We start from the raw sequence: 24,274 nt of genomic DNA, 5'->3' as shown, positions 1-24,274 counted from the left end.
TTTTTTTTTTTAATTCTACAAAATCTAGCAGCCTTAGAAATAAACACGGTATAAAAATAAACTTAGGAATAAACTGAGAATAAGAAAATATTAGTACAAACTTTGTTTATACCCAGTTTATTTCTAAATTTAACTTTGTACCGCGTTTATTTGTAAGGCTGTAAAATAATATCTAGCCTTAGCCCCTTATTTACTATCTTCTATTTATCAGATATTTTGATTAACATTGTATTAAAATATGTGTATTTATTTTTCAGACAGAGTCTGTATTTCCACGTCCAATCCAGTTCTCTGTCAGAGTCTAGACAAAGATGGCAGTCGTGCTGTTTGTCAACCGGTTGAGTCAAGGTATGTCTCTTCTGTTTTGCACCCATTTTCAAAGACATTCGCATGTGTGAATCTTTGACTAACGTTACTAATGTTATAAAGAAGAAAGATTTGTATTTTTGTATGTATTGAAATAACTCAAAAACTACTGGACTGTTTTCAAATTTTCAAATTCTAACACCAAAAGGCTACGTTATCAATGTAACATAGGCTATATTATTTACGAGCTTTCGCCCGTAAACTTCGTTAGCGGTGATTAAAAAAAGTAGTCTATAATATGCCCTGTCAGCTACCCTACAGTGAAAGTCCCATTCGTTTCAGAGATTACCCGGAACAAACGCGGCTTGTGGACAGACATACAAAAAAATTAATTAGATTTTCGTTATCGGCAACGTAAATACGTCTTCCCGAAATCTGGACTTTTTTCTTTTTGTAAAAACAGACACTCCAATTTTATATGTATAGATAGATATATATGATATTATAAAGAGGAAAGATTTGTATTTTTGTATGTATTGAAATAACTCAAAAACTACTTGGTCGATTTCAAAAATTCTTTCATCAAAAAGTTACGTTATCATTAAGTAAAATTTGCTATGTTTTTTATTTCACGCGGGTTAAGTCGGAAGCAACAACAAGTTTTTAAAACTTATTAGTTTCTACTATTGTTCCAGAATCGACTGCGCATTACGATTGGCTCGTAACACAGTGGATGTTGGTGTTTTCTCTGAAGAGGAAATGATGTTGTTATCTCAAATGCAGCCAAACGACAACAGAGTGATAGCAACCATCAGAGATGTTAATAGACAAGGTATACTAAATATTTTTTTTTTTAAGAGCGGCTACATGAGAGCGCTCTTGTTTCCCTAACACAATTTAAGTCAGGGGACCTGGGGAGCGGGTGTATTTATTTCTTTATTTTAAACTAAATAATTAGCTATGGTAATTCAACTATTTTTTTATTGCGTCATTATTTTTTAGAAAATCAACTGCATTTTTTTCATCGAAACCGCATTTTTTTGTGACTGATTTGTCACTGTTTGCCTTGAATTTACAGATTCACCGGGCTTGAGGTGGCCCAGCGCAGATGGCGCTAAACCTCTTTTATGAGTAAATCGAAACCGCATATATAACTTTTGTTATTTATTTAGATTTATTTGATATTAGATTGTTACTGAATACTGATTGTAATTTCTTAGATGTAAGGTATAACAAAAAAAATACTATTTATTGCCAAGAAAAAAATGCAAAGACAAAACATACAATGTTAAGATTGTAGATGGCTACAAAGGAAGAGGAAGACCGAAGAAAGTATGGATTGTGTGAAAGATATGCTTAAGAAAGGAGTGTATTCAGATATGGCTGATAGATGTATGGAGCACATACTGTGCCGACCCTCCGTAAGGGATAAGGGCAAGTGGATGATGATGTTGAAAACACACAACAAAATTTATAGAATTTATTAAAGAATTAGAAAATATGAAAAAAACATACAGATGAGTTGAGTACTTCCTTTTGGGAAGTCGGTCATAAATCAGTTCTCAGCCAAAAGGAGGCTCAGCTGATGCGGCCTCCAGTTTGACACTGAAAGCCGCGCTTTTCAATCTCCTTTTAATTACTGTAGCATAATTGTAGTTAGCACGTTTTATTTTTTTACATATGTTGTGTTTATTGAACTTTTCAGAGCCATACGCTTTCGAAGCAGTAGCGGTGGTACCTAATAGTCATACCGGAGGACTGGAGGGTCTACGAGGAGGTAATTACTGCCACCCTGGCTTCGATGAGGCGGAAGTGCGCTGGTCTCCACGAGTTTTGAAGACTTTCGAACGATCGGTCAGTATTTTATCTATTTAATATTATAAAGAGGAGATATTTGTATTTTTGTATGTATTGAAATAATTAAAAAAAACTACTGGGACGATTTCAAAAATTCTTTGAGCATTTAAAAGCTATGTTAGCAGTGAGTAACATAGCCTATACTTTTTATTTCACACGGACAAAGCCGCAAATAAAAGCTAGTATTTACATAAAAAGGAAAGATTTATATTTTACATAGGATACTCACTTTTAACTTTTTCAATTTCACGCGAACGGAGTCGCGATCGAAAGCTAGTATGTTTATGGAAAAAAAGCAAATGGCTTAATCACTTCGACTAAAATGTTAGTATAATGAATATGTAGATGGCGTTGGTATCGTATTAGATCACGGTAACATCTTGTTAAGACACTAAAATTTTAAATAAATCAATTTTTACGTTTAAATTTAATATGATAGAAATATACACAACTCATTACAATAAAATCTTTTATTTCAGGTTGCACGTACTGATCGTTGCCCCGACGCTAACGTAGCTGGTAAAACCGCTGAGGAGCTAGAATTGGAAACCCTGAGTCAGTTCTTCCCCAGAGCCTGTAGACCTGGACCTTGGAGCGTCAACACCACAGTCGATACTAACTTAAGTAAGATACATCTTATTTTATGGCTTACATTTGTAAAAATTTCAATTGCAAATGTCAAAATTAAAATGCACAATTTATAACGAAGACCGTGGGATAACAATGTAAAGATAAAAATTGCTACTCTACTGCTATTGGCTTGTATTTTTTGTCCTTTTCTCGCTTAATTGTTTCTACCCAATTATTTACTCTCTTTAATAACCTCAAAATATGTAGCCTAAAGTATGGCGTAAGTGTAGGGCTTTTTGTTAAAAAATATGTATTAAAAAACACACTGTGATTGCTGGCATCCTACATGACTAAGCAACGTGTGTCTACGCTTTATTATATTAGTATAGAAGTATAGATAAAAACCCTCCGTCTTTTGTTATAAAATAAACTTAATAGAATTACAAAATAAAATATAAACATTTAAATAATGACATCTATTGGCAATTAATAAAAACACAATTAATTAAGTTTTGAGGATCTATCAATAGATGGCGTTAGTTATAAAAATATCTCAATTGAATTATCAACTATATATATTTTTTATCTATTTTCTTCCAACAATCTTTTGCAGAGGGTAGATTTTCATCTCTGTGCTCTCTGTGCGGTGAGAGCAGCGGCTGTGCGCAATACACACTAGACATGGGTGTGAATGTCGCCGGCGTGTCTAACACTAACAGACATATACAAGCACTGGAATGTCTACGTACCAATGGGAATAACAGCGTCGCATACGTCGCCTGGCAACATGTTAGAGAATACTTCACTGTGAGTATTTTACTTCTGAGTACAACAAAGTATCTTTATTTTAGAGTGGTATGGGCATGTTATGTGAAGGGATGAATCGCATGTAACAAGAAGGACGTTAGTTATGAGTGTGGAGGGGTACAACGGTAGAGGTAGACCTAGAAAGAGATGGATGGATTGCGTGAAAGCTGACATGATAAAGAAGGGAGTGATGATTGAGATGACGGATGATAGAGTTGTGGTGGTAGGTGGTGATGGTGTCGCTGGGGTGATGAGTGATGGTGCAGATTTTAAATGATGCGACCGTTATTCTTCAACCAATTTATTCACACCAAAAACACTTAATCCACAACACAATATATATAATAAAAAGAAGTAGAAGGAGAGTGCAACACGTTATAAGTAGAAGAAGAGAAGAAACACAATAATAATAAGCTGGGATAACGAGAGCGATAATTAACAGTGGTCAGCGCGGGCACAGTTTGAAAGCGACTGTTAACTAACCGCGCGCGCCGCTCGGTCAATGACCCCGGTCAGCTGTGCGGTCGCGAATTTAAATGCACCAATGACAGGTCACAAAAATACCAGCGTTGCACTATATTTCGACCACTCGTCGTGCACCGTGTTTATATGTGTGAGTGAATGTACGTGTTATGTAAGTGTGTATGTGTGCTGTGTATGAATGTTAAGTGTAACTGTGGAGTGTTTTCGCAAAATGTATAAGGTTCCCTACAGAGTGCTTTGGAGGAAGAAAACCCGGTGCGCCGACACTACGGGAGTAGGATAAGGCAGGGGAGATGATGATGAGTATTTTACTTCTGTCTTTTATACGGCTCGAAGGACCTAAAATTAAAACTACTTAAATATTGTTATGCATAACCATGAACACAGCAGTCTCCATCTTGTTGAAGACTAATAAAAGATTTTAATAGGATATGTTTTGAAAAAGTCGACTTGTAAGAAAAACAAATATTTTAAGAGAAATAATTACTGTTTAAAATACATGTATACAACAAAGTATCTTTAGTTTGAAGTCTGGTTCAAAAAACTAAAAATATCTATGCAAAAGTCGACTCGAAGGACCAAAAGGTTCCAATGTAATTTTGTATTTTACGATAAATATTAATGTGTTTGGATTATTGAAGTTCATGTCGTGACAAATTGTTTCTGTATTACCATACTTGGCCTCAGCCTTAGCACGCAAGTTTGCGTCAATGTTCAATAATTCTTACAAATCCTTAACAGTACATTTTTGACTGAAGTATGTATAGATTGTTTGAAAGAGGATATGCTTAAGAATGCAGTGAATTTGAATATTCCATCCGACCCTCCGTAGAAAAATATTTATGTCTTTGGACGAATTTAGTTGAGACCCTCGAATTATATTCCAGTCTCGCAACCCTCAAGACGCGGAGCAGTACTCCTTACTATGCGAGGACGGAACTCTAAGCCCTCTCACCCCCGAAGTGCTCAGCGCCCTCACCTCGCCCTGCGCCTTCGTGAGACAACCCTGGAGCGCCATTGTCGCTGCTTCGTGAGTTCACAACTGATATCTATAAATAGACAGGCTAGGAATTGATATTTTGTATCTATTTTATTTTCGTTATTAAATTTAACCGTTATTAACATCAAAACGCGTTTAATAGCCGCTTTCACGGCTGCATTTAACCGTTCGTTAGTATTTTAGTGTGTTGGTAACATTTCCTTTTTTTTTGTTACTAAAACTTCGTCGAATTGTGAGTTAACACATTCTTTATTTAGCTTCAATGGTCTTTTTAAACTCAAAACTTTATAATCATTGCAATTGAATATACCTTTGTTACTATTATTATTTTTAACATAGGTAGCGTTAATTCGACACTAAAGGGTTAATGTCGATACGCACACAAAATGCCACTTAACAACTCTGAGTGATAAACTTCACTTATTCAGGTCTATAGCGTCAACAGTACAAGCCAGTATGAGGTCGTGGTGGCCTAATGGCGCCAATCCGGGTGGTAACACCTGGCAGGCCATACTGTTCGGTGGCATCATAGGTGGCACCAATGCTCGTGTCATATTCGATGACACTCTGCCCTCGCCAGCGAACTACACTTCTGCTGGTATGTGAATCTATTTTTTATTTTATCTTACTTAATAAATGCGAAAGTTTAGATGGATGGACGTGAGAGTTTGCAGACTAAACGGGTGAACAGATCTCGATGACATTTGGCGTAGATAGAGAATGGTTTGGAAGAAGACACATGCTACTCACTTTTTTAATTCCACCCGGATGGAGTCGCGGGTGAAAGCTAGTGTATTACAATCAGAAAATTTTGAAATGTTACATTTTTGTTATGGCGCCATCTATTATCATTTTCATTAACCCCTATTGTTAAAAAACTTATGATTAATTTATGATAGATGTCGCTCGGTATTTTTTCCACGCAGAATTTTAAAAAACTTTGTTAGTAGCCTAAGTGTTCTTCCAGACTATGTTCTAAATCTCGACTATGTTCGAAAAGTCGAGAGCCAAACATCTGAACTTTCGTATTTATAATATAAGTAATATTTTATTATTAAATCGTACTGGCGAAAGATAGATGGCGCTTTTATAAAGACAACAAAATCTAATACGAATGTTTAGATGCTTGTTTCTATGTATGTCTAAAGTATAGTAGAACATAGTCTAGAAGATCGCATACAAAGAGCGGCGCACACAATGACTAAAATCGCACAACTATTTAGTCGCGCTTTGATTACCTTGAGCTTAAAGGAGGTGCACGCTACTCAATGTTTAGTTGTGCAACTAAACAGTTGGATTGACAATCGCACAACATTCGTAGTATAATTTAGTTAAAGGTGTCGCCCTAAATCTTTCCTACATCCAAGAATCTCATAAATTCAATTTAATTCCAGTTCGCAACATAACCAGTATAGATGCGACCACCAGCTGTCTGCCAGCTCGTCGCTGGTGCACGATATCCTCACAAGAGCATACAAAGTGTGCGTGGGTTCGAACCGCGGCGTATACACTCGGCATTGAACCAGCCGTCTCCTGCCAACAAAGGACCAACACATTCGAATGTTTACAAGACATTAAAGATGAACGAGCTGATTTTATCGCGACACCTTCTAATTATGGATATATTTCAAGACAGTAAGTATTGATAAAAAAAAACACATTTGCATAGAAATTTAAAGATATATGTGAAGTCCAGTAACAGTTGGCTCCCTCTCGGCAATAGCACTCTTAATTAAAATTGCTTTCACCCGCGATTACGTCCGCGTGGAATTAAAAAAAAAAAACAAATTGGCTAGCCTGTGTACTTCCAGACTATCTTCTACATCTATACCTTTCATCAAAATCCCTTCAGCAGTTTAGGCTACAAACTCGTAACATGTTACTAATATTATAAATGCGAAAGTTTAGATGGATGTTTGTTAGTTTGTAGTCTAAACTGCTGAACGGATCTCGATGTTTGTCATAGATTTAGAGGATAGTCTGTAACACATAGGATACATACTTTTACTATGTTTTAATAATAAATATATCTTAAACTGAGAGCTTTTGATCTCAGTTCTCATGAGACAGTATGAGTTGAACCCCAGGTCAAAGCTTCAAGGCTTTTAATTTTAAACTAATTCACAATTTATTACGAAGACCCTCAAAAATTGGTACATAATTAACTTTCAGAAACTACCAACTGTCAGCTCTGAAGTTAATTCAGAACACGCGATCAAACCCGGCAGCGTTCTCCCGCGTCGTCGCACTCATAAAGGACTCATCGCAGGATATCACACGCTTTGAAAACCTGAGGAGTAAAAAGGCTTGCTTCCCGGAGTTTGGAGGAATTGGTATGTTTCTAACATTTATAGACTGATTTAAAAAGACCAATCTATTGTACTAAAATCTTAGTACAATTATACTAAGATTTTAGTTTAATACATTTTAGTATAATAATCCGTAATCATACTGTCGCGACGTCATCTATTGATGAGTAACGAAAATCATATTCGAGGAATAATCGAGCTGTTTCCAGAATGTTCGATCGCCGCGAGCAGCGAAAATGACGTTCGCGAAAAGATGTCTCGAACATTCGAAACGGCTTCGAGAATGTTCCATTATGAAATTTATGTTATTCGGACTATCGAGAAAGTTCTGGAATAAAATGACAAATGAATAACGAAAAGATCGAAATTTGGGATATATAAGGGGAGTCAGTCGTGACTCGGGGAGTGATAAGGTGGAAAGTGAACTGTGAAGAAGTCCTGAGCGAATTACGAAGAAGACGAAGTGACCGCGGAGTGAAAGTGCTAGTGAATAGTGACAGTGGTGTTCTGTAAAGTGCGCTGAGTTAGTGATTCATTGTTTGCGTGCATCGTGTAGTCTTAACGAACGATTTGTGAGTGCAGTGAATCCCTGTTATTGTAAGTCGCGAATAAATAAACGCAGAAATTTCCAAGGTGTTTTGACTCTATCCCGCACGCTCGTAACAATACTAAGATTTTAGTTTAAAGACGTACTAATATTTTAGTATCATAGATTGGTCTATTTTTTACTTATTGTTACTTTTACTTACTTACCTTAAAGAATCTATTACACTAAAATAAACTTATTTTCCTTAACTTTTACTAAGATTTTAGTGTAATAGATTTTTCTAGAAGACTATGATTTTAGTATGATAGAGTCTTAAAAATAATAGAAACCCATGCATTGTTCGTTTTTATGTGACCTAAACGACTTACTTTTGACGAGTGGTGTCAGTGGCTAAAAACATAGTTTCCCTTCCTACTCTTTTATTAGTAAAGGATGGAAAGGGGAAGTGGATTTGACAAGAGTAAACTCATAGAAAAGTGTCATATCCTCAGTGCGTATCTTCTCAGCGTTTCTGTTCGCTATTTCAGCGAATTTTTCTGTTTAGTTTAGGTACATTTTTTTTTAACTAATCCTTTATTTCCCAGCATATATGGCGTTCGTGAACGCAGCACAAGAGCGAGGTGTGATCAGTTCCTCGGAGTGTGACTACGCGCGCGCTGTTGGAGAGTTCTTCAATGGCACTTGCGCCCCCGGTGCCCTTGATGCCACTCATGCCATCTCTGAGTCATCGGTAACTGCTTTTAGTGTTTATACTGTTCTATTACTCTTTAGATATATAAATTCTATTTTTTATAATATAATGTGTCAAACTCGCAAGCGGCTTGAATCCACCGAAATAGAAAGCGACTACCCATAAACATCCGCAATTGCAGCGCTGCCTACCCTTCATTGACGGAGACGCACACAAAGAGGACATTTCCCCTTCCTATGCGTCTCCACCGTCAAATACACTTTTCCTTTCCACCCTTTTCTTAGGAAAGGGACTAAAATTAGGCCTCCGGCACCACACTAATCAGACTGTACGCGGAATTGCTTCGACTTCACGCCTGTCTGTGTGGTCGTGGTATTGCTGGGACGAGCCCTACAGTGCGAAGATGTTAAAGCGGGCTCTACCACTGTTATATTTGTTATACAGGTTCTTAACAGAACAACAAAAACAACAGTTCAGGCTTTGTGGAGGTAGATGACCCCAAAGTTTAGAATCCTGTATATTCTGTAGTAATATAAAGAGGAAATATTTGTATTTTTGTATATATTGAATTAACTCAAAAACTACTGGGTCGATTTCAACAATTGTTACAAAGTTAGAAAGGTAGTTTATCAGATTGTAACATAGGCTATGTTTTTTTTACATAGTTAATTTTTTTTGTGTTTTTTTGGCAATAGCTTATGTTAATTTTTCTTCCAGACTTTCGACGCGAATACTCTTTGTTCAGTTTGCAAGCCTACCGTTACTGTTGCTGAGACTAACTGTGAGTATACCTACTAGGGTAGAGTACACACCTTTGACTAAACTCTCGCACAACTGTTGTGCGATTTTGTCAATTCAACTGTTTAGTTGCACAACTAAATATCGAGCAGTGTCACCTCTATATAGCTCATAATCAAAGCGAGAAACAGTTTTGCGATAGTTTAGTCATTGGTGTGTACACGCTCTAAGTAAATCGTTTTAGAAATTACTAATACAGGGTGTTCACAAATCTAACATACAAGATATTTAAAAATCTACATACAGGTGTTCACAAATCTGTATACAGGTGTTTACAAATCTGTATACAGGGTGTTCAAAAATCCAATATACAAATTGTTCACAATCTGTATACAGGATGTTCACAAGTCTAATATACAAATTGTTCACAATCTGTATACAGGTGTTCACATATCTGTATACAGTATGTTCACAAATCTGTATACTGGATGTTCACATATCTGTATACAGGATGTTCACATATCTGTATACAGGTGTTTACAAATTAATATACAGGTGTTCACAAATCTGTATACAGGTGTTTACAAATCTGTATACAGGGTGTTCAAAAATCCAATATACAAATTGTTCACAATCTGTATACAGGATGTTCACAAGTCTAATATACAGGATGTTCACATATCTGTATACAGATGTTTACAAATTAATATACAGGATGTTCACATATCTGTATACAGGGTGTTTACAAATCTTTATACATAATTTTCACAATTCTAATATACAAATTGTTCACAATCTGTATGCAGGTGTTCACAAATCTAATATACAGGTTGTTCACAAATCTGTATACTGGTGTTTACAAATCTGTATGTAAGTTGTTCACAAATCTCTATACAGAGTGTTCAATAACTTAACCAAATGCAAGTTTTTAAACATTATTTACCAGTTAATTATTTTTTTACAGTTACCTGCGCGTATGACTACACCAACATGTACTACGGCAACAACGGCTCGCTGGCCTGTCTCGCTGACCCGGAGACAGACGTCGCATTTGTAGAGATACAGAATATTGATTGTAAGTTCTTACTCTTTATAACACCCTTTATTAGACTCGCCAGCTAAAAAAGACAGGACAGGATGATAATCAAAGAGGCTAGTTTCGTAACCCATAAAATTTCTTATAAATGTAGAGGCTAGTCTGGAAGTCTGGAAGGACACACACACTTTTTTTAGTTCTGCGCGGACAAAGTCGCCAGCGAAAGCTAGTAACTTGTATACTATTTTGTAATATACGTATATTACGTTGTAAGAATGACATTCAATTGTCTAAACTAATATTATAAAGGAGAACGATTTGTTTGTATTTTTGTATGTATTAATAACACAAAAACTACTGGCCCTTTTTAAAAAATTACTTGTTTAAATAAAAAAACCGCGTTATCAGTGAGTGACATAAGATATACTGTTTATTTTTTTTTTGTAATTTAACACGGGCTAACTAACTAACTAGCTGTATCACACAAATCGTGAGATACAGCTAGTTCTTAATAAGAAAAAGCGTCGTTTTTATTTAATCTACTCTGCAAAAATGGTATACATAATTAACTAGCTGTTCCCGTGCGGCTGAAATAATGAAAATTCTATTTTATTGTTTACATTTGTCAAATTATCAATAGCAAATGTCAAAATGACATGACATGACAATCCTTGACAATCTTGCTTTCTTGATGTTGGCAGCAACTTATGGTTTCTTTCCCATATTAGGGTTTTTATCCAAAATATTTACCCCCTAAGTTTAATGGCGTGAAAATGAAGCCTAAAGCGTGACGCAAGTGTAGGGCTGTTTATTAAAAAAAGGAATTATTCAAAAATATGCTGTAATAGCTGACATCTTAGGCAACAAAGGAGTGTGTGTTTACGCTTTATTGTAATAGTATAGATAAATTAAAATAAAATGTGTACTTTTCCAGCGCAACTGTCTTCGCTCGGTATCCAAGGGTCTCAGTTCCGAGCACTTTGTCGCAACAACACGCTAGCTGTTAGTAACGGCACTTCAGACATCGACCAAGCCTGTCTACTGGCTTATGTCGTCGACTCTGAACTACTAGCCAGAAGGTAAGTTACTTAGCTTACGACACTTACTGTCCCACCAAATTGTAAACTGTTTACAATTCAACGTGTAAAGTATGTGATGGAAATATGGGATTTTGTTTACTTATGACAGTGACGTCATTTTAAGATATCTGAGCCATCAGCCAATGGTGGGACAGGCCCTTATGTACAAGTTTTATTGTTTAACAATTAGATGGTACTCGTTTATACTGTACTGTACTGTACTGTACTGTACTGTACTGTACTGTACTGTACTGTACTGTACTGTACTGTACTGTACTGTACTGTACAACTAATGGTCATTCGGTTACTGTACAAACTGTAAACAATTTATTTATTTGAGTTGATATTAGGAACAGCGCCATCTTTCGTTACAGAAAATAAACTTTTTAACGCCCTTGTTTTGCCATAATATACAACGCCATCTTTTGATAAACTCTTATCAACTTCTTGTAAAAGTAATAGTGAAGTATTTTTGATGGCTAATATAAAACTTTTGTTACTTTTGGCCTAGTTTACTCAGATTTATCTCAATTGTTACTAATTACTAAAGTAATGGACATTAGTATTCTTTTAATTAGTAGTAATTATCTTGATGTTATTAAAACTACGAAGCATTTGTTATTGTAGTATGAAAAACCATGGTATGATAGATATGAAACAAAAACGTTACCTACTTAACCCATAAAGCGAACAAACTTTGTTGTCAACAGTCAAATTAACTTAACAAATCCTTTACAGATCGGATCCCTTACTTAACAGTCTAAGTGTCCTCTTAGACAACCTAGACCAGTATTTCGGCTACAACGCGGCCTCCGGCACACAGCATATAAACTTAGAAATGTACTCCGCGTTCGATGGAATAAATGATTTATTATTCAAAAATACAGCAGTTGGTTTATCCGAACCATCGACAGAAACCGCCAACGAACCAGCGAGGAATTACATAGAGTTGTTCAGACATCTTGACACTTGTACCAGTGTTGCCCCGCCTTCGTTAGGTCAAGCGACGCGTAACTACTCTATGTTAACGCTATTCCTTTTGACAGCTCTTACGCGCGTTTTCGTGTTTTAAATGTCAAAAATTTTATTTGTGTAAATTAGTGTTTTTAAATAGTTTTTTTATTAAGTTGATATTTTGCATATAAATAATTTTGATTGTAATTCAGTAAGATTCGTTAAGAGTTTTTATTATTTTCTTTTTTGCAGCATTTCGTGACATTTTATTTGTTTTAAAATATTGTACTAAGTACTTTCATGTAATTTATTACTAGTTTGTAAAATGTGTGCCAAATGTTTTTACCAGTGTGCGTGATTTTTTTTTCAAATAAATTTCTTTTTTTTTAAATGTTGTTTTAATTGGGAATCCATACCTTCACCAAAACGGACATTTTTTAAGCATTTTACGACCAAAATATTATATCGTAAATAGCTTTCTAATGGAAAAGAATCTATATAATTACTTTAGTATATTTTGAAATCGTTTACTTTGAGTAGCAGTAAAATAAAAACACCATTTTCAAACAATTTTTAATCAATACAATATTTATAAAATTTCCTAGATTTAAAATTAAAACAATAGAATGTTTAAATGATTACAAGTTTCGTGATTTCCCTTAACTCCATACATTTTACTTGAACACCTCAATTTTATTCCAAATTCTTAATTGTACACAAATAATTTACAAACTTACACTAACTGCATGCATGTATGGCAGTATTTGATATATAATCTATGTAGAAACAGTAAAACCTCGATAACTCAAACCTCTATAACTTCAAAAAATATGTTCCCTTCGCATCAGAGCCCAAAACCTCTACAACATACCCTTGATATTTTAAAACCTATATAACTTAAAATATTTTGTGTTTCCCTTGGACTTTAACTTATCGAGGTTCTACTGTAATAGATATATGACATATAACTAAAGAGTATGCACCTTTGATTATATGGAGGTCACATAGTTTGGGCTTATTCGGACATCTGCAAGTCCATACTAGTACAATTGGAAAAACGTACTAGTACACTTAGTACCTTTAGTACTTCAGATTTGTAAGAACACAATACATGAATAGAATATAACAAGTGTCATATATTACTTCACATCAAATTTTAAGCAGGGTCAAACATATGTTATTAGCGAAAATAAATTTAACTTATAAATGATTTTATCCATTTCTGATTCTGATTACCGAAGGTGGATGCTTCAATCTGGCAAATATACAACCAAATCAAACACCGATATCGTGTAGTGTACTAAAAGTGCCAAATGTCCGATTAACAGAAGCCGTTCAGTAACGTTACTTTTAGTACAGTGCGGAGTAATATTACTTTTTAGTACATTGTGTACTACTCAAGACTAGGTCACACAACTCGTTTTTTAGTCATGCAACTAAACAGTTTGGGCTGCAAAACAAATGACAGTTATACAACAGTTGTGAGATATTTTAGTCTAAAATGTAGTCGATATTTCAAATATTTTGTGTTGTAACGGCTTTACCCGCAACAATCTATTTTAGGTTATTTTTGCCTCATTTTTGTTCTAGATTAGGTATCTATAGTTACTATATCTATAAAAAACATTCTTTTACTAACTTTTTATTTCATAATTTACATTTTAAACATGAGTTTAAGTAAACTAACAATAACCATAACTTAATTATATCTTGAAAAGTACCTTTTAAGTCAATATAATTTAAAATTTTTATATCTTTAATCATTAATATAGTTTGTCTAAATAAGATAGACTAGTTTGACAGTTCACTTCAAATTTGGTAGGGATGGGTTGTGTAAATTCAGTCATGAATCTTATCGATTTTCGATTTTTATTCTTATAGAAGTTGGAATCGATAGATAGTTATAACCTATGAATTTAAAAAAAACACTGTTTTCTCTAATTAATAATGACCATTGAGAGTAAATAAATTTTTATTAATTATAAAGAGTAAAGAGAGTAAATAATTTTAGTTGAGTTCGATAATTATTTAAACCGAATATCGATAGTTCATAATTGTTCGCTGCGTGTTTCGTCACTACGATACCTGTCTATTAAGTACGGCATTTGTATTCATACAAATTTAATTCCATACTTCATATGCGTCATTTATCAAACTAATCGAACTTATTTTGACAAACTATAGTAAAGAATTGTTAAATATGGCTAGCATAAGTAATATACAATTTAAAAACTATAAACTTAAAAAAAAACGACAGTATCTGAACTTTTTACGAATAATCCCCAACCGTCACCCCTCGGGAACAGATGAGAATAAAGTTTTTCCGTCCCACCTTTTCCGACGAGGGGACGGTTGGAACTTATTGTTTACGGTTCCATCTGTCACCTCATTTCTGATAGTGGAACTAAAAGGTAGGATGGATAAAACTTTATTCTCACATGGGGACAGAGCGGGAATAATCCCTTTTTACAGCAATTTCCATATTTCTCTTGCACAAATAACGCAGTAACGTATAGCACGAAAATTTGCGAACGTCATAAAGTATGATATTTGTGCTTATCCATAAAACACAAATCTCATACAAATGTAGACATTTTTATAATAAATGACAAATGAGTGAACAGCCAGCGGAATTAAACAAAGTAGGGAAGTAAGCGCTGCCCATAGACATTTTTAATGCCTTGCCTAATCAAGAGGGGATGCAAAGACAGACAATTCCCCTACCTATATCCTATCTTTTGTATCCACTTCCCCTACCCATCATTTTTTTTTATAATATAAGGTGACAAATGAGCAAGCGGCCACCTGAATCCACCGAAATGGAAAGCGACCGCTGCACATAAACATCCGCAATTGCAGCGTTGCCTACCCTTCATTGATGGAGGAGACGCACATAAGGACATTTCCTCTTAATATGCGTCTCCATCACCGTCAAATCCACTTTTCCTTCCATCCTTTCCTCTTAAGAAAAGGGTGAAAAGGAAAAAGGACTAAATTTGGGCCTCCAGCACCACTCATCAGACGACACGCAGAATTACCTCCACTTCGCCCGTTTTCTGTGTGGTCATGGTGTATAAAAACAGTGGAAAATGGACCATAATTACGCCTCCGGCATATATAAATGTTATGTTATAATTTATTAAATTTTTGTGCAAGTTTTAGTTGTATTGTAAAGTAGAAAGTAAGCGAAGATACTGCATTGCGCAGCACAATTCACAATCATACTAACATTATAAATGCGAAAGTTTAGATGGATGGATGGATAGATGTTTGTTACAGTTTGTAGCCTAAACGGCTGAACGGATTTCAATGAAATTTGGCATAGATGTGGAGGTCTGGAAGAACATATAGGCTATTCACTTTTGTTTTTTTTTCAATGCCACGCGGACGGAGTCGCGGGCGAAAGCTAGTATATTATAAAAGACTACCAAGTTTATAGTAGCATATCTAAACAATGCTTTGTTAAACATAACAATTATACTACTATAATAATAAAAATTGTATGCATGTAAAATGTAACTGTCATTACATCTAAAAGTTCTGTACTAAATAATCTTAGATTTATAATATACTAGCTTTTACTCGCGACTCCGTCAGTGTAGAATTAAAATATAAGTGAGTAGTGTGTGTTCTTCCCGACTGTTCTCTACGTCTATGCCAAATTTCATCAAGATCCATTCAGGTATTTCAGCTACAAACTCTAATAAACTCTAAACTCTAAGCTTACAAACATCCATCCATCAATCTAAACGTTCGCATTTATAATATTGGTAGGTTTCTTCCGAGACTGTCTGCGTGCTTTAAAAAAAAGTTACTTATGTGTTCTTCCAGACTATCGTCTACGTCTATGTCACGTCGAGATCCGTCGAGCTGTTTAAGGTACAAATTCTAACAAACATCCATCCATCTAAACTTTCGCATTAATTAGTAATATAGTGAAAAGTGATGGAGTGATTTTTGATGTCTAATCGAAACTCTAAAAATGTAATTTTGTATTATAAATGAAAATATTTACTTATTTAATTGCATTTATATGAATTTTAGTATATTTTTAATAATTAAAGTCAAACTGTAAATTAAATTTGATTTCGCGCCATTGCGGTTTACAGTCCAAAGAATAATCACTTAATCTTTGACATGTGCATTATTAAAAAAAAAAAACAATAAAACCTCTATAAGTCAAGTGACAATGTCAACTTATCAAATGTGATGTTAAGAATTTGCTAGATATAAATAACGATTTTATTATATGGTTTTATAACTTATAAAAATGTCGGACAAAGAATGTTCTGGAAGTTCCACGTCGGAATCATCTAGTTCATCATCATCATCCGAAACAGAAACGGACTGCGCGGACAAATCGGAAGCAGAGACCGACAATGAAAAAGATTGCGCAGAAAAAAAATCAGAAACGGACTGCGCCGTCGAAAAGTCCGAATCAGATTGCGTGGAAAAATCCGATTCGGATACCACAAAAACTAAAAAACCAGAACCGCAACAACCTCCTGAACTATGCAATGTCAAAACTCAAACTAACGATAGCAAAAAAGATTGTGAAACAGAAAAAATAGCTATAATAAAAAAAGAAATAAAAACCATTAAAAAGAAGGACGCATGTACACAAACAGAAGAGATAGCAGTCGGAGAATCAGCTATATTATGTACAATAGAGGCTGATACCCCTGAAGATAAAATTATGGCTTGGTTTAACCCTGTCGATCAGCATTGGGATGGCTAAAACTTGAATCACTGTAGAATTCTAAGAGAAAATCTATTACACTAGCTTTCGCCTGGGACTCAGTCTGCGTGGAATTAAAAAAAAACTAAAGATACATGTGTTCTTCCAGACTATCTACATTTATACCAAATTTCATTGAAATCCATTCAGCTGTGGCTACAAACTCTAACATCCATCCATCTAAACTTTCGCATTTATAATATTAGTATATTCGAGTAATATAGAAAACTAACTGTAAATAATGGATTTAAATTATTTAAACTTTCGTGAGACATTTTATAATTATTTAACGACTTACTCACGTCATACTTTTTCCGGTGACGGCACCAACAGTTTCAGACACTGCGGGGGTCCTTCAGCGCGAGGGCGACACAGAAGAAGGACCCCGCAGGGTCTGAAACTGGTTGGTGCCGTCACAGGATAAAAAGTATGACATGAGTAAGCCGTTAATTAATTCAATAATGGATTTGTCCACAAATGTATATTATTGTTATTTAGATATCGGTGAATAAAAGTTTTTGTGTTTTAAAAAAATTAATACAATACTGCGACTAAATAGATTTAAGATTGACTTGTAAAATTTTTTTATAGATGCAAAAAATAAAATCCAATCAAATTAATATTTTATTAAACAAATTAGCTAAAAACAATTCACATTAATTCTAGAAATATGTTACAAAAGGATCTTCCTATTGTGAAAAACATCTTTGTTTTGTAAAATAATGTATTCATACAGATATACTAGCTTTCGCTTGCGACTTTGAGTGGTATAAAAAAACATAAATAACCTGTGTTCTTCCAGATCTTCCAAATCTGTGACAATTTACAAGTTTAATTCAATAGTTTAACAAACTAACAATTTCCTTGTAAATGATCGGAAGGGAAAGTGGATTTGACAGTGGAGGAGACATGGGTAGAGGAAATACTCTTTGTTTGTCTCCTCGTACAAGTAGGCAACACTTGTATAAACATGTCCATAGGGGCAGCACTCACTTATTACCCAATTATGATATAAAAAAGGAAATGGTACACCGCAGAATGCCTGTACTTTAGGCATAAACCTGTCAAATTAGAGTTCTTATACTTTCCTGTTGACTCTTAACTTCACAAAACACTTTTCAACACTTTTCAACCACTTTACAACACTCTTCAACCACTTTCCAACACTCTTCAACCACTTTCCAACATTTTTCAACCACTTTCCAACACTTTTCAACACTTCACTTCACTGATGCAGTGTATGGTGTGGGGTGAGGACTGCGCCCCCCGCGGGCAGTACCGAGGTGATGACGGGGGCGGCTCCCCCCACCCCGGACACGCCCCCAACACCTCCGCCGCAGAATATCACCTGCAACATATTAATTTATACTATAGCTTCCGCCTGCGACAATAAAATATTAAAAAACTGGCTTCCGCCCGCGACTCCGTTCGCATGTTATTGAAAAAAACAAAATTGAATAGCCTGTGTGTTCTTCCAGACTATCATCTACATGTATACCAAATTTCATCGAAATCCATTCAGACGTTTAGATTACAAACTGTAACAAACATCCATCCATCTAAACTCTCACATTTATTAGTACTAGCTTTCGCCCGCGACTCCGTCCGTGTGGATTAAAGAAAAAACAAAAGTGAGTAGCCTATGTGTTCTTTTCTTTCCTCTACATCTATACCAAATGTCATCGAAATTTGTTTAGCCGTTTAGGCTACAAACTAATATACATACTGTTCAAGGAGTTTTTACACGTTTTAGAGTCAAGCCATTAGAAAAGAAGAAGAAATTAAATTATTTAAAATTAGAGCACATTGTCGACGTCATCACTTTTTTATAATCTTTTTCTGTACATATTTTATCATTACACATGTCTCCGTTAAAAATAGTTTTATTTTTAAATCTTTTACGATATACACATACATAATACATTTATAATACATACTACATTTATAATATTAGTATGAAGTATGATAGTGACAACTAGCTTTTTAATTGTGAAAGAACTTTGAAATCGGTCCAGTTCTTGACTTATTTCAATACATACAAAAATACAAATCTTTCCTTTTTATATTAGTCCATACTAATATTATAAAGAGGGTAACTTTCACATCCACACACCATTTCCGTGTGAAACTGTACTGACCTGAGACACTGGCGTGGCGGGCTGTCCTGGCGTCGCTAGTACGTATTGCTGCTGTCTTACGCCACCCACCTGTAAAATTCAATGACGTATCTATACTTATATAATAAAGCCTAAACACACATTACTTCGTGGCGTATAAACAATCACATATAGTTTTGAATAATTATTTCTTTAATAAAAAAGCCCTTTATACGTCACACTTTAGGTTAGGGACGCTATTAAATTTAAAGAGGTAAATAAATTGGTAACAATGTGGGAAAGTGACAATAAACTACAAGCTGCCAACATCAAGGAAGCAAGGTTATTATGGTTACGGTAATTTTGACATTTGCAATTGAGAATTTGACAAATGTAAACAAACAATTTCATGTGGGATTTTTCACAACCGTCACACCGCTCCGTCCCCACGAAGACAGATGAGAATAAAAAGTTTCATCCGTCCTACCTTTTGATGAGGGTTCGGTTGGAACTTTATTTCTTAACTGTTCCATCTGTCACCTTATTGGTGATAATGGGACTAAAAGGTGGGACAGTGATAGAGCCCGCTTTAACATCTTCGTACGAATGGGCCAGCTCGTCCTAGCAATACCACGACCAAACAGACAGGCGTGAAGTAGAAACAATTCCGCGTACAGTCTGATGAGTGTGGTGCCGAGGGACTAATTTTAGTCCCTTTCCTTTTCCACTCTTTTCTTAAGAGGAAAGGAATGGATTTGACGGTGGAGACGCATAGGAAGGGGAAATGTCCTCTTTATGTGCGTCTCCGTCAATGAAGGGTAGGCAGCGCTGCAATTGAGGATGTTTATGGGCAGTCGCTTTCCATTTCGGTGGATTCAGGCCGCTTGTTTGCCATCTTATATTATCAAACGGATGAAACTTATTATTCTCATGTGGGGACAGCGGGGTGACGGTTGGGAATAATCGTTAATGCGGATGAAACAACACGGGGACAGCTAGTTAATAAAATCTAGTGTTATAGTTACCGCATGTATTTGCTGAGGCAAGGTCTGTCGATGTCCTTCATCCACTACCACTTGCTCCAGGAATGTGCCGCTGTTACCTGCAATTTATTTTACTTTTTAATTATCTATACTATTATAATAAAGCGTAAACACACTTCTTTGTTGCCTAAGTCAGCAATTGCAGCATATTTTGGAATCATTCTTTTTTTAATAAAAAGCCCTACACTTCTAAGCTATATATTTTCACGCCATTAAACTTAGGGGGGTAAATATTTTGGATAAAACCCTAATGTGGGAAAAAGATCATAAGTTGCTGCCAACATCAAGGAAGCAAGATTGCCATGGTTTGTCATGTCGTTTTGACATTTGCTATTGACAAATGACACATGTAAACAATAAAATATTTTTTTTATAATTTCATGCGGATGAAGTCGCATGGGAACAGCTAGTCTATATAATAAAATTGGACTGTCTGTTTGTAATATGAAAAAAAAAACTAGAGAATACGTGAAGATATTGTAATTGCGTTGCATTTCTCTATCGTATTTAAATTTTTTGTCTGTCTGTCTGTCCGCAAGCCGCGTTTGTTCCAGGTAATCTCCGGAACGGCTGGGCCGATTTCGACCGGACTTTCACTGAAGGGTAGCTGACATAGACAGGCATATTATAGGCTACTTTTTTATCTTAACCCTTAAATGCATATTGTTGCCAAAAGTCTACAAACAAAAGTATAGTTTTTATTGAAACCAAGATTTTTTAAATTATTCTTCCCCTAATTTGTGACTGAAACGTATATACTGAAATATTTATTTCATAATTAAATAAAAATCATGCATTTAAGGGTTAATATCGCGTGAACGAAGTCGCGGGCAACAGCTAGTCGGATAATCTATTGTTGCGTCATTTCTACAGCACGGTACTAATTCTGTTCTAATATATTTCTTAATGTAATTCAACACGGAATTACTTCCACTTCACGCCGTTATGTGTATTATGGGGTCAATGTTAGTGTGAATTGTCTATTGTGGGCTACCAGTGTTACTCACCCGTGGAGGCATTTCCAGTATCACAGCCGAAAAGACAGTACTGTACTGTCCAACGAGGCTCGAATGGTATGTGAGTTTTCACCTGGAAATACAATTTAGAATGTTATCTTACTAGTATAATTGCGATGGATGGATGTTTGTAGATTATTTAAGTCCATTTCTCTTTACCACCCTTTTCATAAGGAGGGGGTGGGAATGGGAAGTGGATTTGATGATGGAGGAGATGCATAGAAAGGGGAAATATCCTCTTTATGTGCGTCTACTCCGTCGGATAAGGGTAAGCAACGCATCTGCAATTGCGGATGTCTATGGGCAGCAGTCGCTTCGCCATTTTGGCGGATTCAGGTGACCGGTTGCTCGTTTGCCACCTTGTTATATAAAAAAAAAAAGATAAAATTTAACAGATCTCGAAAGTTAGATGTAGAACGTTTGGAAGAACACATAGGCTACATTTTGAACACCAAGCATTCAGAATCACGGGGTAAAGCTAGTAAATGATATATATCTTTTTTTATCAACACCTACAGACTTGGTCTGTACTTTTTTCGCACAGTTTATAGTTTTTTTCGTTTTTTTTCTTCAATTTTTTTTATAACACAAGGTGACAAACGAGCAAGCGACCTGAATCCGCCAAAATGGCGAAGCGACTACCATAACTTTTATTGACGGAGGAGATGCACATAAAGAGGACAATTCCCCTTCCTATGCTCCTCCTCTTCCGTCAAATCTATTTCCCCTTCCCATCCTCTTACAAGAAAACGGTGGTAAAGAGAAAGTAACTTAAATTAGGCCTCCGGCACCACACTTTTCAGACTGTACGCGGAATAGGCAATATGCATGACGCCAAATTGTGCCAAACTTTTTTTTAAGTATACTTTATTACTATAAAAACATTCCTGCAAAGATTTTTTTAAATATAATGTGATTTAGTGGCAAAATTGAATCATTAAAAAGTGACATTTTTTAAAATTAAAACGCACACTATTGGTGGAAGCAAGTTGCTTATCTAATATGGCGTCGCTTGTTGACAATACACACTTCATTTACGTTACTTTATATAGAAATACACTCTTCAAGTATTTTACTGTAAACACGATATCAAAACTAACTTTAAAATAAAAAATCAATGAATAGAATTATTAATAACCACTTATTTGTACCAGGAATAATAAAAATGAATCGATTTTTGACTTTTTGACCTTGAGATACTTTGTTGTTTTTTACATCGAAGTGACATCTGAGCGTATGTTATGAATGGAATAAGACAATTGACGTCAATTGTCTCATGTCAACTCCGGTGGCATTTTAATCGCACGAAAATAATCGTAATTTTATTTTATCTTTAGCTGAATGGTTGAATATTTTCGCGTCAAATTTGTCTGGTTACAAGTAGAATCTTTTAAAAAAAAACATACATATTCCCTATTACTTCCACTTCACGCCTATCTGTGTGTTCGTGGTATTACACTCGAGTCCTAAGATAAAGCGGGCTCTACCAATGTTAAAATCTGTAAAACCTCCATTTTTTAAACATTTTGACATATAAAACACAGGCTGTATACCTTTAACTCAGTGGTCAGCATCAGTATATGCCGACACGGCAGCCGGAACACCTTGCTGAAGAGGCAGGAGCACTCCTGAGTTGATGTACCGTATTTGCATATCGCCGCACTGCTGTGGCGTCTGACAATATATGAAAAATGAAAAAAAAAATTAAAAAAATATCTATTTAAAAAAAAAATTACCACAAAATTAACCTAATTTACATTTTTTTACACACTAAACACAAACTAAAATAAACACAAAAACAGTAAAGTGCGTAAATAAGTATGTAAGCAAGTATATATATATAATACACTGGCTACAGACTCCGTCCGCGTGGAATTATACAAAACAAAAGTGTCTATGTGTTCTTCCAGACTATCCTCTACAATTATACCAAATTTCATTGAAATCCCTTCAGCTGTTGCTACAAACTCTAACAAACATCTATCTAAACTTTCGCATTTATAATATAATATTAGTATGATAAGAAAATAAGGAGTAAAAGGTTAGCATGGGGGCATGTTATGAGGAGGGATGAATCGCATGTAACAAGAAGTTAGTTATGAGTATGGAAGTACATCGGTAGAGGTAGACATAGAAAGAGATGAATGGATTGCGTGAAAGGTGACATGATGAAGGGAGTGATGTTTGAGATGACGGATGATAGTTATTTGGAGAACGAAAACCCGGTGCGCCCTACGGGAGTAGGATAAGGCAGGGGAGATGATGATGGTATATTATCTATTCTATTCTATAACATTATAAATGCGAAAGTTTAGATGGATGTTTGTTAGAGTTTGTAGCCACAGCTGAACGGATTTCAATGAAATTTGGGATCATTGTAGAGGTTAGTCTGGAAGAACACATAGTGATAGGTATGTGAGTAATAGAAACGACGCTTGCTTAATGCAGACTGGTATATCGACGTCACCTAGACGTAGTCGTCGGGCATGGTACATGTACACACAACACATAGGCTACACTTTTGTTTCTTTATAATTCCACGCGGACGGATACTAATCTTTCCCACATGAAGGTTTTATAACTGGGACGATTTCAAATTCTTACATGAAAAAGCTACATTACAGATGTATGCTCAAATTTAATTCGGAAATCTAGTTTTTCCGATTTTTTTACACAATTTAAAAAAAAATTAAATAACATTAAAACTATAGGAAATTGGGCAAAAAACGTTGCGTTTACATTTACGTTTGTCAATTATTAATACAAAATGTCAAAATGACATGATAAACCTTAGCAACCTTTCTTTCTTGATGTTGGCAACAACTTATGGTCTCTTTCCCACATTAGGGGTTATCCAAAATATTTACCCCTAAGTTTAATAGCGTGAAATATAGCCTAAAGCCTGTAATTATCGGGCTTTTCATTAAAGAAAGAATTATTCAAAAATATGCTGTAATTGCTGACATCTTAGGCAACAAAGAAGTGTGTGTTTACGCTTTATTAT

At 35.2% G+C, this 24,274-nt stretch overlaps 3 protein-coding genes across 4 annotated transcripts in view; 2 read left to right on the top strand and 1 right to left on the bottom strand.

The window, feature by feature from the left end:
- LOC106107487 (transferrin-like) overlaps positions 1–12,768 on the top strand; it is a 15,975-nt gene extending 3,207 nt beyond the window's left edge. For both annotated transcript variants that reach the window (XM_013288359.1, XM_013288360.1), the window contains exons 2-15: positions 258–348; positions 1,002–1,138; positions 2,012–2,160; positions 2,643–2,787; positions 3,347–3,540; positions 4,911–5,053; positions 5,452–5,621; positions 6,418–6,658; positions 7,196–7,356; positions 8,464–8,609; positions 9,288–9,351; positions 10,273–10,383; positions 11,279–11,423; positions 12,162–12,768. In XM_013288359.1, coding sequence (XP_013143813.1) covers positions 258–348; positions 1,002–1,138; positions 2,012–2,160; positions 2,643–2,787; positions 3,347–3,540; positions 4,911–5,053; positions 5,452–5,621; positions 6,418–6,658; positions 7,196–7,356; positions 8,464–8,609; positions 9,288–9,351; positions 10,273–10,383; positions 11,279–11,423; positions 12,162–12,495 — 2,231 coding nt within the window. In that variant the 3' untranslated portion in view covers positions 12,496–12,768. The remainder of the gene's footprint in view (positions 1–257; positions 349–1,001; positions 1,139–2,011; positions 2,161–2,642; positions 2,788–3,346; positions 3,541–4,910; positions 5,054–5,451; positions 5,622–6,417; positions 6,659–7,195; positions 7,357–8,463; positions 8,610–9,287; positions 9,352–10,272; positions 10,384–11,278; positions 11,424–12,161) is intronic.
- Positions 12,769–16,647: 3,879 nt separating this feature from the next.
- LOC106106920 (lisH domain-containing protein C1711.05-like) lies at positions 16,648–17,115 on the top strand. The gene has a single exon (XM_013287579.1). The coding sequence runs from the start codon at positions 16,648–16,650 to the stop codon at positions 17,113–17,115; it is 468 nt and encodes a 155-aa protein (XP_013143033.1).
- Positions 17,116–17,726: 611 nt separating this feature from the next.
- Positions 17,727–24,274, bottom strand: part of LOC106106919 — an 18,592-nt gene continuing 12,044 nt past the window's right edge. The window contains exons 10-14 of the mRNA XM_013287578.1: positions 22,824–22,944; positions 21,262–21,343; positions 20,237–20,313; positions 19,254–19,322; positions 17,727–18,463 (exon numbers count right to left, since the gene is read on the bottom strand). Of these exons, the coding sequence (XP_013143032.1) occupies positions 18,341–18,463; positions 19,254–19,322; positions 20,237–20,313; positions 21,262–21,343; positions 22,824–22,944 (472 nt within the window). The 3' untranslated portion in view covers positions 17,727–18,340. The remainder of the gene's footprint in view (positions 18,464–19,253; positions 19,323–20,236; positions 20,314–21,261; positions 21,344–22,823; positions 22,945–24,274) is intronic.

This window comes from Papilio polytes, unplaced genomic scaffold, assembly GCF_000836215.1.
Source record: "Papilio polytes unplaced genomic scaffold, Ppol_1.0 DF822067.1, whole genome shotgun sequence".
Lineage (NCBI taxonomy): Eukaryota > Metazoa > Arthropoda > Insecta > Lepidoptera > Papilionidae > Papilio > Papilio polytes.
Note: the sequence above shows the minus strand (reverse complement) of the source record. Positions and strands in the feature narration are given on the sequence as shown.